The 19,330-nt window shown below is 42.6% G+C and overlaps 1 protein-coding gene across 1 annotated transcript; it reads right to left on the bottom strand.

The window, feature by feature from the left end:
• Nucleotides 1-2,708: 2,708 nt before the first annotated feature.
• On the bottom strand, nucleotides 2,709-17,479 carry tmem235b (transmembrane protein 235b). The gene is made up of 4 exons (XM_021576207.3): nucleotides 17,150-17,479; nucleotides 16,898-16,963; nucleotides 16,590-16,727; nucleotides 2,709-5,599 (listed from the first exon to the last, which is right to left on the bottom strand). The coding sequence occupies exons 1-4, from the start codon at nucleotides 17,325-17,327 to the stop codon at nucleotides 5,346-5,348; spliced, it is 636 nt and encodes a 211-aa protein (XP_021431882.1). The 5' UTR covers nucleotides 17,328-17,479; the 3' UTR covers nucleotides 2,709-5,345.
• Between the last annotated feature and the right edge of the window lie 1,851 nt (nucleotides 17,480-19,330).

The raw sequence follows: 19,330 nt of genomic DNA on the forward strand, positions 1-19,330 counted from the left end.
TATTAACAAAACAGGACAGGCAGACGACAGGTCAAGGGCAGGCAGAGGTCGGTAATCCAGGGCAGAGACAGTAAGGTACAGAACGGCAGGCAGGCTCAGGGTCAGGGCAGGTAGAGGGGTCAAAACTGGAAAAACAAGAAAAACGGGGTAGAGAGAGAAAAACAGGAGTATGGGGAAAACACGCTGGTAGGCTTGACGAGACAAGACGTACTGGCAACAGACAAACAGAAAACACAGGTATGAATGCACAGGGGATAATGGGGAAGATGGGCAACACCTGGAGGGGCTGGATACAAGCACAAGACAGGTGAAACAGATCAGGGTGACAAAAATTGGGATTTTCTGAGAAAACCAATGTATTTTCATTTAAAACACACTACAAATATGTTTTTAAATGTTTAGTTAGAGTGTAGATGTATATAGTGCCTTCATACCTCTTGATTTATTCCACATTTTGTTGATACAGTACATACAGCCTGAATTCAAAATGGATACACACAATAGCCCATAATGATGAAGTGAAAACATGTTTTTAGATTTTTTTGCAAATTCATAGAAAATGTCATACAGAAATATATATTTTACAGAAGTATTCACACACCTGAGTCAATACTTTCTAGAAGCACCTTTGGCAGCTGTGAGTTTTTCTGGGTAAGTCTCTAAGAGCTTGCCATACCTGGATCGTGCAACTTTTTCCCATTATTCTTTTGAAAATTCTTCAAGCTCAGTCAAATTGGTTCTTGACACATCATACTAAAATGAGTGTCTCGGATTTACGTAAAGAATAATACGAAATGCTCTGAGACCAGGTTGGTTATAGAGCAGCAAAGCACAGCTCAGAGCCAGCTACTGGCAAGCAGGGACAAGGTTGGGCTGCTGAGAAGGTTACCTCTCTCTCCCACTGGCCCACTGTTGATAAAGGTCAAGCAGCAGTCATTCAAAAGCCTTTCTGCTCTGACCTTCCCTCCACGCACAGCGCACCACAACCACTGCTATTATCAGCCCTGCGGAACACTTAAATCTTGGATGATTATTTTTGTTGTGTACTGTATGTAAGCTGCTGTGTCCTTGGCTGGGATTAATTCCATTTGCGTTTTGCCAGCTATGCACCTTTTAAAAGCTTATTTATTTCAGCGTCCACTGAGATCACATTCACAGTAAGCACGGCATAGGTCTGCTCAATCAGAAATGTAGGGCAGGGCCCCTTCTGATTTGAGCCCCACTTGTTTAGCAAACATGTTTGCTGTTGCCTGCTTTGCATGTTATTTTGGCATTAATATGTGTCACATATCAGTTTGCAATGTAAAAAAAAAATCATTGAGTTAATAACGCCACATACATGGTCTCTTTTTTGTTTTCTTGAGTAAGGCAGCTCCAAAATGCTGGTGTTTCAGTCTAGCTCAGTGCCTTCTGTGGTGGTGGGGCAGCCAGTGAAAAATAAAGAGAGTAGGGGTTTGTAATGTTTGCTAGTTGCGCCGTGATTGGCTCAGTGTTCTGTCACTCATGGGAACACTACGTCGCCGCAAAATCTGAATAGGGGAGCTCGAACATTTAAGCCCCTTGGGTGCTGCCATGGAGTTACATTATACGTGCCCATCCAAGAAGGCTCAAGGTCATTGGCCACAGATAAAATTACGTAAAATAACGTTATATCTACCGTAGCTTTGATTGGACTGATCATGTCAACATCATACTTTCAAAATCTTAGCTAGCAAGCGACGAACAAGCATGAATCACATCGAACATCTACTGGCAAATCCTTTTCAAATGATAGATAAAAATGATCGGTGCTCATCGGATATTGGACATAAACATTACACAACAAGTTGGAAATCGCAAATTCAACATTGAGTGGTTTGGAAGGAATCAGTGGCTAACTGCAAGTGTTGCAAAGCAATCACTAGCCTGCTATTCAGTGGAGAGGGTGTGTGGTCCATGTCTGGGTTTAAGGGTCTCTTTTACAAGCTTAAAAGGATAAACATTCACATGCAACACCATGGGCCAGAAAAGGTTGAATACATTGGCCATGCTGTTAATCCAGCATGACTTTGCCACATTGAAAACAACTGGGAAGATGCGTTTTGAACGGTCATCCAACTCGGAATTCTAAGTCAGGAACTCAGGCCTCTTTCTAGAGCTCCAACCTGAAGATCACTGATGTCATGATTCAACCTTGTTTTTTTCCTCTGAGTTCCCAGTTGTCTTGAAAACCCCATAAATCCAAAGAATGACAGGTTTTGATGACAAATTTTGCCCACAAGAAAGACCACCAACACCACCTTCCTGTTCATGTAAGCACAGCACAACAAGTGAGTCCAAATATGTCTTGTATGCTGCTGCATAAATTATGTAAGATGCCAGGAAGATATGTATACTGTAGCTAAGAAAGTAATACTAAGTGTATGTTGTGTAGTAAACTGTTAGTAGGCCATGTGCCTCACCCTAATAATTTGGTCCCTTTCCCCCTCATAACTTAGATTACTGTTGTGACTTGGTGGTGCACATGTAGCCTATAGCCTGTTTTAGAGAAATTCCATCATTGAATATTGTAAGAGTTTTCATTGTCTGCTTATATGCCTCCTTTATTACCTTTATTTATCCTACAGTCCTGACTTGGTGTACAGGTAGAATACTGTAAGAACGGGTTCTGAATTCTGTCACTGCACATTTCAAAAGTGCCGAACAAATTGTTATATTGACTACGTCCGTTTTAGCATGCTCATTTGGTATTTTATTAGGATCCCCATTAGCTGTTGCAAAAGCAGCTGCTACCCTTCCTGGGGTCCACACAAAACATGAAACATGACATAATACAGAACATTAATAGACAAGAACAGCTCAAGGACAGAACTACAGTTGAAGTCGGAAGTTTACATACACCTTATCCAAATACATTTCAACTCCGTTATTCACAATTACTGACATGTAATCCTAGTAAAAATTCCATGTCTTAGGCCAGTTAGGATCACCACTTTATTTTAAGAATGTGAAATGTCAGAATAGTAGAGATAATTATTTATTTCAGCTTTAATTTCTTTCCAGTGGGTCAGAGGTTTACATACACTCAATTAGTATTTGGTTGCATTGCCTTTAAATTGTTGAACTTGGGTTAAACGTAGCCTTCCACAAGCTTCCCAGAATAAGTTGGGTGAATTTTGGCCCATTCCTCCTGACAGAGTTGGTGTAACTGAGTCAGGTTTGTAGGCCTCCTTGCTCGCACATGCTTTTTTAGTTCTGCCCACAAATTTTCTATAGGATTGAGGTCACACCAATACCTTGACTTTGTTGTCCTTAAGCCATTTTGCCACAACTTTGGAAGTATGCTTAGGGTCATTGTCCATTTGAAAGACCCATTTGCGACCAAGATTTAACTTCCTGACTGATGTCTGGAGATGTTGCTTCAATATATGCACATAATTTTGCTGCCTAATGATGCCATCTATTTTGTGAAGTGCACCAGTCCCTCCTGCAACAAAGCACACCCACAACATGATGCTGCCACCACCGTTCTTCACGGTTGGGATGGTTTTGAAATTACTCCCAAGGATGAACCAGATTTGTGGTCTACAATTTTTCTTGGCTGATTGGCTGATTTCTTTTGATTTTCCCATGATGTCAAGCAAAGAGGCACGGAGTTTGAAGGTAGGTCTTGAAATACATCCACAGGTACACCTCCAATAGGCTAATTGACATCATTTGAGTCAATCAGAAGCTTCTAAAGCCATGACATAATCTTCTGGAATTTTCAAAGCTGTTTAAAGGCACAGTCAATTTAGCGTATGTTAACTTCTGACCCACTGGAACTGTAATACAGTGAATGAGTGAAATAATGTCTGTAAACAGTTGTTGGAAAAATGACTTGTGTCATGCACAAAGTAGATGTCCTAACCGACTTGCCAAAAGTATAGTTTGTTAACAAGAAATTTGTGGTGGTTGAAAAACAAGTTTTAATGACTCCAACCTAAGTGTATGTAAACTGCCGACTTCAACTGTACATACATTTCTTAAAAAGGTACACGTAGCCTACATATCAATGCATACACAAACTATCTCGGTCAAACAGGGGAGAGGCGTTGTGTGGTGTTGCTTTATCCTTTAAAAAAACACAAAAAAAACAGATTCTGTTTATTTGAGCAATACGAGATGGAACAGAGTTCCATGCAATAATGGCTCTAAATAATACTGTACGCTTTCATGAATTTGTTATGGATTTGGGCTCTGTCTGATGGGGTAAGTGTGTCAGAGCTTTGTGTATGTTGACTATGCAAACAATTGGGGATTTGACACGTTAATGTTTCTTATAAAAATAAGTGATGCAGTCAGTCTCTCCTCAACTCTTAGCTAAGAGAGACTGGCATGCATGGTATTTATATCAGGCCTCTGATTACAGTGAAGAGCAATATGTGTCGCTCTGTTCTGGGCCAACTTCAGCTTCACTAGGTCTTTCCTTGCAGCACTGGACCACACAATAATCAAGATTAGACAAAACTAGAGCCTGCAGAACTTGATTTTTGGAGTGTGGTGTCAAAACAATCAGAGCATCTCTTTATTACGGCCAGATCTCTCCCCATCTTTACAACCATTGAATCGATATGTTTTGACCATGACAGTTTACAATCTAAGGTAACGCCAAGTCATTTAGTCTCCTAATTTCTTAATCAGAATTACAGATTGCCTCTTATCCACTCATCACTCCCTAATGCCATAGTTTGTACATCTCAATTGTCAGTAGAAACCACCTTTGTTTAGGCAAGTCAGCCATGTCAGATGTTTGTTTTTTTTAAACAGGCAGTAAATGAGTCTGAATGAACTGTTTTTCTGCCAGACAAGGCTCCGTTGATACCACTGCTGCATCTGGCTAAAGACTCACTTGAGATGCACCCTCAGTCTGCTCTGAGCATTTCTACTATGGCTTTTGCTTTGAGTACATCCACTCATGATACATACTTCTTTCCTATAGCCCTTCACTTGCCCAAGTTCCAAAATGAAACCCCTTGACCGCTAACAGCCATTCAGAGTGACTTGTGGTTGAGGCCTGTAGTTCTAGTACGTTTAAATTTCTCATCCTATAGGACCACAATAATACAATTTGCTATTTGGGGGCATTTGTCAATTGAAATGTAGTGACTTATCACACCAAAAGATGGCACTACATCTCAACTGTTTTGCCCATAGACTAAACCACATGGCATTTTGGATGGAAAAAATAAATACTTAAAGAACAATTTTTCCAGAGAGAACTTAATTTGTGGTGCCAGATACGAGCACATACAAATCATTTGAAAATTGAAGGTACAGTTCAGGGCCAGTTGGTTATCCAGTTCTTGTGACATCTGCCTCTTGGGTTAGGTTACAACATGGAGAGGCCAGCCGTGGCCTTGTGGTCCGTGCTGCAGGGTGGCTAGGCGGGAAGCTAGCAGCAGCAGCAGGCCAGCGAGGACCTCCAGGCAGAAGGAGAGCCAGGCCAGGCCGAGGGACCAGCCGAAAGAGGTGCTGACCACCTGGGCCAAACGCTCAGCCCCCACCAGCCTCTCAGTCTCAGCCATCGCCTGTTGGGAGTAACTGATGTACAGGCTGACACCAGAGAGGGTCAGAACACCTGAGGAAACACACACACACACGTAATTGATGTAGCTGGGGCTCACTTTGAAGCATGTCAGCAAACCTGGGGAGACAATAACAGTAAGTCATTGCTAATATACCAAATGCGCACACAAGCAGTTGGAGAGGGAGATTGAACATTATTTTCATGTAAGCACAAGTATGTACAAGTGCTAACAGGGTACACTTGGCTTGGAGAGAAGGATCACCTGAAAGGCGGTAGCATTGGAGGACAATGACACCACAGTCACAGACAGCTTCTTACACATAAAAGAATAGGATCAAAGGGACAGCCAGCGAAAGAGAGGAACACTTGAATGGTGTATTTGGTTTTGTCTTTACAACCCACATATTACAATGAGAGAAACAAGAAGTAGACTGAAGCATGCACCATCTGATGATATCGGAGTTTAAGAGCCATCAGAGTCCTGTTATGTTGCCATGGAGGAAACTCTTGTCTTTGGTTCCGGCGGAATAGGAAAAGTCAATAAACTATAACGTCTTTGTATCCAGCTCCCTGCACCCAGCAGCCCAAATCACCACATATTGTTGGCAGGGGGGCTAGGTGGGCATAATTTTAATTTATCCCTATGTCACCCAAGGGTGTCAAGAGCTGAAAGGGAGGAAGGAGTGGAAGGTGTGTGAGTGAGAGAGTCAGTTATTATTGAGTTGACCTACAATCCTCAAATGGACCATCAGACAGCCTTACTTTTCCCTCAGACTCCATCTACACTGGACTGACTGGCGACTAATACAAAGATACTCATAAAATTCCAGAAAACCATAGAGCCATCAAGCCAGGAACATTAGAAAGAACATCAGTGACAATTACACAGAGGGCTTATTCACACAGGACTGAAATAATAAAAGTGATCCGAATGACTTACAATGACAAAACCAGAGACAGTACCACAGGGAGTATAATCAACTACCCATCAGCCTGCTCAATGATTGGTGGATATGGTTGCTGGCTACGACAGACACATCGTTTGTTAGCAGAAATGAACAGGAAATTGAAATAAACAAGTTCTGGATATTCCCTATTGACACGGACCCCAGATGACAGAAGCTCGCCTCGTAAGAGACTGCTCCTGATTACTTCCGAGGTGTGGTAGCCTTGTGGTTCGTACGAGGCTAGAGGTGTGGTAGTCTTGTGGTTCGTACGTGGCTAGAGGTGTGGGTCTCTCAGACACTTATAGATTCCAAGCATCACCCAGGTGGAGTCTACACTTTCGCTGGTGGATGTTCCAGCCTACCGACAGAGGATGAGTAGTTGTGAACTTCAGAGACAGAGATGCCTGATAAAGAGCTCCAGTCCTGCTTGTCTGACTGATGTTTCTCCCTACCTGGCTGTACCATCTCCACTCAAGCTATTCCTTTATTTAACTGCATTCTCATCTAGCCATAGTTATGACCTGTTAAATCTACTCAGCTCCGTTCAGAATCACTAGAAGGAAATCCAATTTCACCTTTAATATTCTTACTCATGGAACCCCTGGCTCAGGCAATTCATCAATCGAAGGAAATAACACAAATTTCCCCAAAATCTACTGATCACTTAATATCATTACACGCTCGATTATACACTGCTCAAAAAAATAAAGGGAACACTAAAATAACACATCCTAGATCTGAATGAATGAAATATTATTAAATACTTTTTTCTTTACATAGTTGAATGTGCTGACAACAAAATCACACAAATTATCAATGGAAATCAAATTTATCAACCCATGGAGGTCTGGATTTGGAGTCACACTCAAAATTAAAGTGGAAAACCACTACAGGCTGATCCAACTTTGATGTAATGTCCTTAAAACAAGTCAAAATGAGGCTCAGTAGTGTGTGTGGCCTCCACGTGCCTGTATGACCTCCCTACAACGCCTGGGCATGCTCCTGATGAGGTGGCGGATGGTCTCCTGAGGGATCTCTTCCCAGACCTGGACTAAAGCATCCGCCAACTCCTGGACAGTCTGTGGTGCAACGTGGCGTTGGTGGATGGAGCGAGACATGATGTCCCAGATGTGCTCAATTGGATTCAGGTCTGGGGAACGGGCGGGCCAGTCCATAGAATTAATGCCTTCCTCTTGCAGGAACTGCTGACACACTCCAGCCACATGAGGTCTAGCATTGTCTTGCATTAGGAGGAACCCAGGGCCAACGGTACCAGCATATGGTCTCACAAGGGGTCTGAGGATCTCATCTTGGTACCTAATGGCAGTCAGGCTACCTCTGGCAAACACATGGAGGGCTGTGCATCCCCCCCAAAGAAATGCCACCCCACACCATGACTGACCCACCGCCAAACCAGTCATGCTAGAGGATGTTGCAGGCAGCAGAACGTTCTCCACGGCGTCTCCAGACTGTCACGTCTGTCACATGTGCTCAGTGTGAACCTGCTTTCATCTGTGAAGAGCACAGGGCACCAGTGGCAAATTTGCCAATCTTGGTGTTCTCTGGCAAATGCCAAATGTCCTGCACGGTGTTGGGCTGTAAGCACAACCCCCACCTGTGGACGTCAGGCCCTCATACCACCCTCATGGAGACTGTTTCTGACCATTTGAGCAGACACATGCACATTTGTGGCCTGCTGGAGGTCATTTTGCAGGACTCTGGCAGTGCTCCTCCTGCTCCTCCTTGCACAAAGGCGGAGGTAGCGGTCCTGCTGCTGGGTTGTTGCCCTCCTACGGCCTCCTCCACGTCTCCTGATGTACTGGCCTGTCTCCCGGTAGCGCCTCCATGCTCTGGACACTACGCTGACAGACACAGCAAACCTTCTTGCCACAGCTCGCATTGATGTGCCATCCTGGATGAGCTGCACTACCTGAGCCACTTGTGTGGGTTGTAGACTCCGTCTCATGCTACCACTAGAGTGAAAGCACCGCCAGCATTCAAAAGTGACCAAAACATCAGCCAGTAAGCATAGGAACTGAGAAGTGGTCTGCGGTCACCACCTGCAGAACTACTCCTTTATTGGGGGTGTCTTGCTAATTGCCTATAATTTCCACCTGTTGTCTATACCATTTGCACAACAGCATGTGAAATGTATTGTCAATCAGTGTTGCTTCCTAAGTGGACAGTTTGATTTCACAGAACTGTGATTGACTTGGAGTTACATTATTGTGTTTAAGTGTTCCCTTTATTTTTTTGAGCAGTGTATATTTTACCATATCTAGACAAAGTAGCTCTATGGCTCCCAAACACTGAATGTATCTATGATATGCAATGCTTCATCTCAAGCTATAAAAGGTACCTAACCAAATCAGCCCTACTGCCTTTCAAGACGCCGATGGTGGACTCCATCTCTACTTAAGTAATACCAATTGTTTCCCAATTTAAATAATTGGGAGTAGATATAGTTCCTTCCTTAGATTAAACACTTGCCAGAAACTTTAACAGAACGCTCAAATCAATTCAATCCGACCTCAGTAAATGAAATAATATTTTAGTTGTTTTAACCTGCAGAATATCTATTATCAAAATGAATATATTGACATTTCTGAATTTCTGAATTTCTGTAGTTCAATGATACCCATTGACCTGGAAGAGGTGGTCTACACTGAGATATCCAGATATCCCTTAATGTAAACTAGAGAAGACTAGTTCTGCAAAATGGCAACCATCTCACGCTCTCCCATTTAACCAGTGGGAGGGGGGTGTTGGCGGGTGTATGGTTACTAACGGGAGGAATGCGTTGGGGTTGTCCTTGTATGCATTTCTTTGATAGTTTTTCTTTTACACCTGTAATCTCTCCCCACCCGATGTCTAAGGGGTGTACTTGTACATCAATCTGACTCAAGCTACAGAAAAAAAACAGATAGAGTCCTACCCTATGAGCTGTTCTGGCTCGGGCAAGCCAATGCTCATCCAAGGCTACTTACTGCTGCAGAAGCACTTTGGGTCAGTCTGACCCGGAGTCCCTCTTCCTGAGGGGATTGAAAGGACCTTTGTGTTGTGAGGCTTTAGGGCCCCCTTAGCCATAAAGCTCACTGATGGTGATGTGTATTTAACATTTTTATTAAGCTCATGGAATTTGTTAAATTGAGCATTTGGCAGATGATACAAGACCCTCACATATACACAAAGAGACAAGTTTTCCAGTAAATTGGAGACGTTTACAAGAAAACATGCTTGATGGAGGAATTGAAGAAGATAAAATCAAAGATAAGAATGACCGGGAGAAGACAAAAGAAGGATGGAGAGAAGGCACAAACACAATAGCGCCACACGTAGAGTGACCACAACAGAGCGAGGAAGACAAGGCACACAGACCAAATTCACAAGGAGTCAGTAGAAAGCCAAATCCCTGAACAAAAATATAAAACGCAACATGTAAAGTGTTGGTCTCATGTTTAATGAGCTGAAATAAAAGATCCAAGAAATGTTTCATATGCACAAAAAGCATATTTGTTTACATACCTGTCAGTGAGCACTTCTCCTTTGCCAAGATAATCCATCCACCTGACAGGTGGCACATCAAGAAGCGGATTAAACATCATTACACAGGTGCACCTTGTGCCAGGGACAATAAAAGGCCACTAAAATGTGAAGTTTTGTCACACAACATAAAGCCACAGATGTGAAGTTTGAGGCAGGCATGTTCATTTCTCTACTATAAGCTACCTCCAACTTCGTTTTAGTGAATTTAGCAGTACGCACAACCGGCCTCAAAACCGCAGACCACATGTATGGCGTCGTGCAGGCGAGCGGTTTTCTGATGTCAACATTGTGAACAGAGTGCCCCATGGTAGTGGGTTTATGGTATGGGCAGGCATAAGCTACAGACAATGAACACAACTGCATTTTATTGATGGCAGTTTGAATGCACAGAGATACCGTGAAGAGATCCTGAGGTCCATTGTCGTGCTATTCATCCCCACCATTACCTCATGTTTCAGCATAATAATGCACAGCCCCAAGTCGCAAGGATCTTTATACAATTCCCGAAAGCTGAAAATGTCCCAGTTCTTCCATGGCCTGCATTCTCACCAGACATGTCACCCATTGAGCATGTTTGGGATGCTCTGGATCGACAGCGTGTTCCAGTTCTCGCCAATATCCAGCAACTTCGCACAGCCAATGAAGAGGAGTGGGACAACATTCCACAATCCATAGCCGGATCACCTCTATATCATCATTCATTGAATCAGATGGCTCATTCATCAAAATCCACTGATATTGCCAACTCCTTTAATATTTGTTTTCATTGGCAAGATTAGCAAACTTAGGCATGACATGCCAGCAACAAATGCTGACACTACACATCCAAGTATATCTTACCAAATTATGAAAGACAAGCATTGTAATTTTGAATTCCGTAAAGTAAAATATTGTTTATCAACAATGACAAGCCACAACTTGTCTGACAACTTGGATGGAATATTACTGAGGATAATAGCAGATGAAATTGCCACTCCTATTTGCCATATTTTACATTTAAGCCTACTAGAAAGTGTGTGCCCTCCTACCTGGAGGGAACACAAGTTAATCCCCTACCTAAGAATAGTAAAAAACCCTTAACTGGCTCAAATAGCCGACCAATCAGCCTGTTACCAAGCCTTAATAAACTTTTGGAAAAAAATGTTGTTTGACCAGATACAATGCTATTTTACAGTAAACAAATTGACAAGACTTTTAGCACGCTTATAGGGAAGGCCATTCAACAAGCACAGCACTTACACAAATTACTGACGACTGGCTGAGAGAAAATAATGGGGGGAGCTGTTTTGTTAGATTCAGTGCGGCTTTTGACATTATCAATCAAAGTCTGTTGCTGTAAAAACTTATGCGTTATGGCTTTACACCCAATGCTGTATGGTGGATAAAGAGTTGCCTGTCTAACATAATAGAGGATGTTCTTTAATGGAAGCCTCTCCAACAAAACCCAGGTAGAAATCAGGAATTCCCCAAGGCAGCCGCCTAGGCCACTTACTTTTTTCAATCTTTACTAACATGCTTTCAGCAAAGCAGCAGGGTAGCCTAGTGGTTAGAGAGTTGGACTAGTAACCGAAAGGTTGCAAATTCAAATCCCTGAGCTGACAAGGTACAAATCTGTCGTTCTGCCTCTGAACAGGCCGTCATTGAAAATAAGAATTTGTTCTTAACTGACTTTAAAAGGTTTAAAAGGTTTTAAAAAATAAAGTGTGCTGATGACGCAACACTATACACGTCAGCTACCACAGCGACTGAAATGACTGCAACACTTGAAAAAGAGCTGCAGTTTCAGAATGGGTGAAACTACAGTTCTAAATATTTCTAAAACTAAAAGCATTGTATTTGGGACATAATTCACTAAACCTCAACTAAATATTGTAATGAATAATGTGGAAAGACCAAACTGCTTGGAGTAACCCTGGATTGTAAACTGCTATGGTCAAAACAAATGTATACAACAGTAGCTAGGATGGGGAGAAGTCGGTCTATAATAAAGCGCATTCTAAACAGCACTATCCACAAGGCAGGTCCTACAGGCCCTAGTTTTCTTGCACCTGGACTACTGTTCAGTCGTGTGTTCAGGTGCCACAAAGAGGGACTTGCAATTGTCTCAGAACAGGGCAGCATGGCTAACAATAATATGCATGTCAATCTCGCCTGGCTCAAAGTGGAGGAGAGATTGACTTCATCACTACTTGTATTTGTGAGAGGTATTGACATGTTGAGTGCACCGAGCTGTCTGTCTGAACTACTGGCACAACTCGGACACCCATGCATACACCACAAGACATGCCACCAGAGGTCTCTTCACAGTCCCCAAGTCCAGAACAGACTATGGGAGGCGCACAGTACTACATGGAATTCTATTCCACACCAAGCAACTCATTGCTAGCAGTAAAATTAGATTTACAAAACAGATACACCTTATGGAACAGCAGGGACTGTGAAGCAACACAAACAAACATCGACAGATGCACACAAACACACGATAACATACGCACTATACACACACGTACACATGGATTTTATGTAATAGATATGTGGTAGTAGAGGCCTGAGGGCACACATTTAAAATGTTGTATAATCTGTTATGACTGTATTGTAATGTTTTAAAAATGTATTACTGCCTTAATTTCGCTGGACCCCAGAAAGAGTAGCTTCTGCCAAGGCAGCAGCTGATGGGGATCCATAATAACTACAAATAGGAAGGAGGTGTCATACTGCATGAGGCAAATGGTGGTCACACCAGATTACTGACCAATTTTCTGATCCACGCCCCTACTTAAAAAAAAGGTGTATGACCAATAGATGCATATCAGTATTCCCAGTCAAGTGAAATCCATAGATTAGTGTCTAATGAAGGTATTTCAATTGAGTGATTTCCTTATTTGAACTGTAATCAGTTGAAATTGTTGCATGCTGCGTTTATATTTTTTGTTCAGTGTAATTCCAGCCTTGATTCCATTTCACACATTGCCATGTGCTGTTGATTAGGTCTGAAGGCATTTAGAGTCTTGTTCCTTAACTCAGTTCTCCTGCATCACAAGGCTTTCTTTATCAGGGTTATTCTAGGCCTAACTGGCAGTGTCACGGGGAGAGAAAGGGCACCAGTAGAGTTAGAATTAGTAGAATCTAGAATGTTCGTTCCACTCATTCAATTTGTGTGGGGACGCCCATCGGTCAAGAGCGGCGTGTTGGCTGAAGCTGCTGCATTGGTCACTCTTGATTAAGTAAAACAGTAAACAACGCTCTACCCTCAAGTTAATAATCTATTAGGGCCCTTTTCTGACCAGAGTTAAGCGCACGTAAAACTAACGTAATTCCAATTTTAGGCACTTCTCTCGCTGTGTATTCTGACCTTGAATCTAAGCAGGAGAACAGCATGAGTATTCTGACCTTGAACCTAAGCAGGATAGCAGGATGCTATTCACCCGCTATTTGTTCGGTGTGGAGATCTAAGAAATGAAGTTGTAACGGAGGTGTGTCTACAGATAAACCTTAGTCTGACCTTGGTTTAGTCGCCTCATTATTCCACTTTTACGCGCGAGGACTCCATGAATAAGGTCGAGCGAACCGGCCCGTTCCAAGAGGAAAAAGCATATACTTTATTTTTTGCTTGGAGACTAATGTGAAACCAGCTATACGGAAGCAAACTGAAAATCAACATGACATGTATTGCGGCCCCTTTTCCACAGTGAAAGAGGCTACAAATAGCTGCGCCGTTGTTACGAATTTTAAATGTGTGCCCGTATAATTTGCGTGGATGAAATTTGGACACCCAAACTATAGGCTTCTGTAGGGAACCTGCCCCCGAACCTGCCGAGTTAATGCATGCTCATTAGAATGTCTTAATTATAGCCTATGCCCGGGCTTTTCTCAGGTTTTATTTTACAATGTGTGTAATGTTAAATATCAGCACTATCGGGGAGCCACCGTCAGTAATACCCACATACATTTATAACTCACTTCAGTGTTAATTTTCTTCCATTTGTAGCTTATATTTTGCATCATTCCATTCCGTTTCCCTTTCATTCCTCTGTCACGTTCGTGTAATTGTTCCTGATGGTCGCTAGCATTTGTGGCTCATATTAGGCTAACGTTGTGCAATAATTTGGGTCACGTAGCCTTTTTAAATCATTGAGTAAATCAGACCACACGTAGCAGGTTAAGCCTGGAACCTTGCGCACGGTTCACGACGAGTGGACCGTTGTTTCATGATTAGTGAGAATTAGGGTAAATTCATAGGACTATTGTTCAAACCCTATTGTACACTTTTTTCCACCTTTGAATATTTTATGGATTATACTTGAGTATGACAACTTTCAGGATTAATCAAACCACTTTTTTATTCATCAAGATATGTAGTGCGTGAAGGCTCTCTAAACCGGTTTATGATTCATAGATACTTTCCTAACCCTAAAATATACCGTATTAATCTACAAGATCAGAGTATTTTTTATATCTACCAGTTGGTGCTGAAACGGAGACCTTCATAAGGTAAATCTGAATACCAACTACTGAGAAGTGCGTCGGAAAGGCGTGTGCAATAGTTATTTCCTTAATCAGAATCGGGCCCCTAAATAATAAGGTGCTAAATCCTGGTAATGTTGTCCAACAATGAAAAGGAAAACACTTTCCAGTGTGCTGTCCAATTAATTGATATTCCTCTCAGAGGACATACAGTACTGTGTACTTGCACTTTCCATAGAGAAGGTCTTTACAACTCTAGCGCCAAGTGACTCTCGATAACGATAATAAAGGATATACTGTACGGTTGAGAAGGTAATCCTCATAACTGGATTGGTAATCAACAGGCTAGGCAGGGGTGCCATCAAGCCATCTGTGGCCTGTTCCTTCCCAGTGATATGGCCTTGTAATTGGGGTACAGTGTAAGTCTATCATCATCCATCGCTCTCAACCTAGTTCTCTCTCTACAAACCTTTATTTTTACAATCTCTCCATACCCTAATTTCTCTTGTTTAAATCCCAAACACTAATCTCTTCATCTCCATCCATTTTAAAGCCCATAACTTCCACCTCTTTCTCCTCCTCTAAAGCTGGCTAAAGTCATTCCCATCCATATCTTGCTCTCCAGTACCTTCCCTCTTCTATTCTCTACACCCCCCTCACTATTACTCAAATGACTTATTTCAGTGGATATAACCAAATCATTGCTCTCCTCAGCAGCCCCCTTCAATAAAAATGAAATTAGGAAGTGAAAGTGTTTGAAAGCAGAGGGATATTGCAGTGTTGGCCATCCCCAAAGATCAGTAACAGATATACTAATACCGGTAATCCATCTACTATCTGGGAGGCAAACAAACTAACATTTCCACTAAGTACAGGAGAGAGATGTAGGGCTGAATAGACTTTGTTTTCTTTTTTTCCTACTGTATTATTGACTGTATGCTTTGTTCATTCCATGTGTAACTCTGTGTTGTTGTATGCGTCGAACTGCTATGCTTTATCTTGGCCAGGTCGCAGTTGCAAATGAGAACTTGTTCTCAACTAGCTTACCTGGTTAAATAAAGGTGAAATAAATAAATACAATTTTAAAAGATGGACTGGCGGGCAGTGGAGAGAACATCCATCTTAAAATATTCTTCCTTCCTCCGTGGTCAAATCAAACCCATTATTATCAGTTTAGCTCCAAGCACATGGAGATAGTTTAGTTTAGTGTGTGTGGAGACTGACATTGTGGTAAATAACATTGCCGACAATAACAAGACCTTTCCAAGTCGTTCTGTGATGCAGAGCCAGATGGTGTGAGACCTTCTGTATCTGTGCTCCAATTAACCACACCACCACCCTCTCACTTCAACTGTGAAACTACAGGGGTGAATCTCAATTATCTAAAATTACCCTGATGCCTCCAAATGTCCTCCTTTGTACGATTGAGATGCACACAACTCTAAGTGAATGGTCTGGCTCTAAAGCAGTCTTTCCCAACTCCAGTCCTCGAGCACACCCAACAGCACATATTTCTGTTGTAGCCTGAGACAAACTCACCTAAATCAACTCATTGAGGACTTGATGATTAGTTGACTAGTTGAATCAGGTGTGCTTGTCCAGGGCTTCATCAAAAATGTGTACTGTTGGGGTTACTTGGTACTGGAGTTGGGAAACATTGCGCTAAAGCAGAGGTTGGCAAATCCAGTCCTCGAGGGCCTGATTGGTATCACTTGTTCTCAATCCCTAGCAAACCCAACTGATTAATCAAATTGCATTCTAAACTGGAGATCATGATTAGCTGATTATTGGAGTCAGGTGTGTTAGCTGGGGCAAAACTGACACCAATCAGGCCCTCAAGGAATTGCCCACCCCTGTTCTAAAGACTTTATGGATGGGAGTATGTTGCATAGGAGTGCATTTGGACATGCAGGTGTCAGGTAACCTTGCCCTTGTCCCAGATCTCCTTGTGCTATCATGTCAACTCTGTGTCATGCTAAACATGACAATGAGTAACAAGGCGTTGGCATGGTAGCACAAACAGACTAGCATTAAGACTAGGAGTTAGGGCCCTAAGGATGAGCGATGATGGATGACACACTTACTGCAGAGGATGAGATAGGAGGCGGTGCCAGTGAGGAGGGTGGGGCTCCGGGCCAGGGAACTGATCAATCCACAGATGCCTCCGAACACCAGCAGGACCAGGCTTAGAGGCAATAGGACCACAATCGCACTGTGCATGTCTGGGGAAACAAACAGACACACAATATTCCAACCATAGGAGCACTTCTATCACCAACACTTGAGACACAGATTGCGGCTTCATCAATAAGAGAATCTATTCAAAATAGCAATAGCTGTAAATGTTTTATTCTGTCTTGTTTAATAAGGTGATAATGGACAGGTAACTCACTCAACATGTGCATCTCAGAATCAGAGTAGTTGGGGGAGTTAAATGTGTAAGAATACACCTTCTGACCTGAAAAGATGGATAAACACATTCAGAGGACCAAATGGATTATCCACGGATTTTATTCAGTTTTCATTGTGACAATAAAAGTGTCTTGCTACAGGAAAAATGACAACACATAATCCTAACTGATACTATAAAAGGCATCCATCTAAGAAAGACATTGGTTTCAAATTACTTCATCCAAATGCATACCTTCATAAGTTATCCACAATCCGGAATGGGAATCCGAAACGTTTGTATCGGTCCGGTTGGTTCTGTTCACCTCAATAATGTACCAGTAGTCGCTCCCGATCGCCGTAGCCAGGAACGCGAAACTGAGGATACCGAAGATGCCAGCGGTGATCACCAGAGAACTAAAGGACAGCTTCATCTCGCCTGATTGATGTAAAGTACAGTATTTGCTCAGAGAAAAAAAAAAACGTGTGCATCGAGTCAACCCCCAACCGGTATAGGGACTGGTAACATGCCCTATTTGTACGCACTATTTCTGCGGTTGACTAGAAGGGTTAATGCCAGTAAAAGGCGAAAGTACTATAGATTATAGTGAAATTAAGTCAATTATCACAACTAATCAAAATCATCTCCACTGGCAATCTTTATTTCCATGTCTTCCGGATGGCGCGCTTTCCCGGTGTATCCAGCAAATTCACCGCCCAATAGAGATTAAACAATGTACGAGGTTGAGGCGTGAATCATTACTGATGAGGGTTGACCACTACGCTGAGGGATAAAATATTTTTTTCTGAGCAGCAAGCAGCAGAGTACAAGCAGGCGGGTCCTTTTATTTTATGTGCACAAGTCTCTCGCTCTCCCTTTTACGCATGGCTATTACGCACATCAACTAGTGCACAACACCAACATATTGTAGCGATCCGCAATGCTTAGGGTATTTGCCTTTCACTCCAGCGACCCGTGTTAGCTTCTCTACCCCAACATTCACTACAATTTGTCAGCAGGTTTAACAGCAGATCCTCACATTCGAAGGTTATATTGTGTTCATTTGTTAGAACTGATTATATATGACAAACGTATCTTCAGATATGCCTGTATTTACAGTACATTTGTAAAGTATTCACACCCCTTGACTTTTTCCACATTTGGTTACGTTACAGCTTTATTCTAAAATGTATTCAACACACAATACCCCATAATGACAACAAGGTTTTACATCAATTTTTTCATGAATTTTTACAAAATTACATAAGTATTCAGACCCTTTGCTATGAGACTCGAAATTGAGCTCAGGAGCATCCTGTTTCCATTGATCAACCTTGAGATGTTTATACAACTTGATTGAAGTCCACCTGTAGCAAATTAAATTGAATGTACATGATTTGGAAAGGCACACACACACACACACACACCTGTTTATATAAAGGTCCCACAGTTGGCTGTGCATGTCAGAGCAAAAACCAAGACATGAGGTCGAAGGAATTGTCCGTAGAGCTTCGAGACAGGATTGTGTCAAGGCACAGATCTGGGGAAGGGTACCAAACAATTCTGCAGCGTGGAAGAAGTTTGGAACCACCAAGACTCTTCCTAGAGCTGGGGACCCGTCCAAACTGAGCAATCAGAGAGGTGACCAAGAACCTGATGATCACTCTGACAGAGCTTCAGAGTCTCTCTGTGGAGATGGGGGAACCTTCCAGAAGGACAACCATCTCTGCAGCACTCCACCAATCAGGCCTTTATGGTAGTGGTCAGACGGAAACCACTCCTCAGTAAAAAAGGCACATGACAGCCCACTTGGAGTTTGCCAAAAGGCACCTAAAGACTCTCAGACACTGAGAAACAAGATTCTCTGGTCTGCGGAAACCCAGATTTAATTATTTGGCCTAAATGCCAAGCATCATATCTGGAGGAAACCTGGCATCATCCCTACGGTGAAGCATGGTGGTGGCAGTATCATGTTGTGGGGATGTTTTCAGCAGCAGGGACTGGGAGACTGGTCAGGATCGAGGGAAAAATTAACAGAGCAAAGTACAGAGAGATCTTTGATGAAAACCTGCTCTAGAGCGCTCAGGACCTCAGACTGGGGGCGAAGGTTCACCTTTCAACAGGACAACGATCCTAAGCACACAGCCAAGACAATGCAGGAGTGGCTTCGGGACAAGTCTATGTCCTTGAGTGGCCCAGCCAGAGGCCGGACTTGAACCCGATCAAACATCTCTGGAGAGACCTGGAAATAGATGTGCAGCGACATTCCCCATCCAACCTGACAGAGCTAGAGGTGATCTGCAGAGAAGAATGGTGTGTCAAACTTGTAGTGTCATACCCAAGAAGACTCAAGGCTGTAATTGCTGCCAAAGGTGCGTCAACAAAGTACTGAGTAAAGGGTCTGAATACTTATGTAAATGTCAGTTTTTTATAATA

This window comes from Oncorhynchus mykiss, chromosome 20 (assembly GCF_057628025.1).
Source record: "Oncorhynchus mykiss isolate SJ-2025 chromosome 20, ASM5762802v1, whole genome shotgun sequence".
Lineage (NCBI taxonomy): Eukaryota > Metazoa > Chordata > Actinopteri > Salmoniformes > Salmonidae > Oncorhynchus > Oncorhynchus mykiss.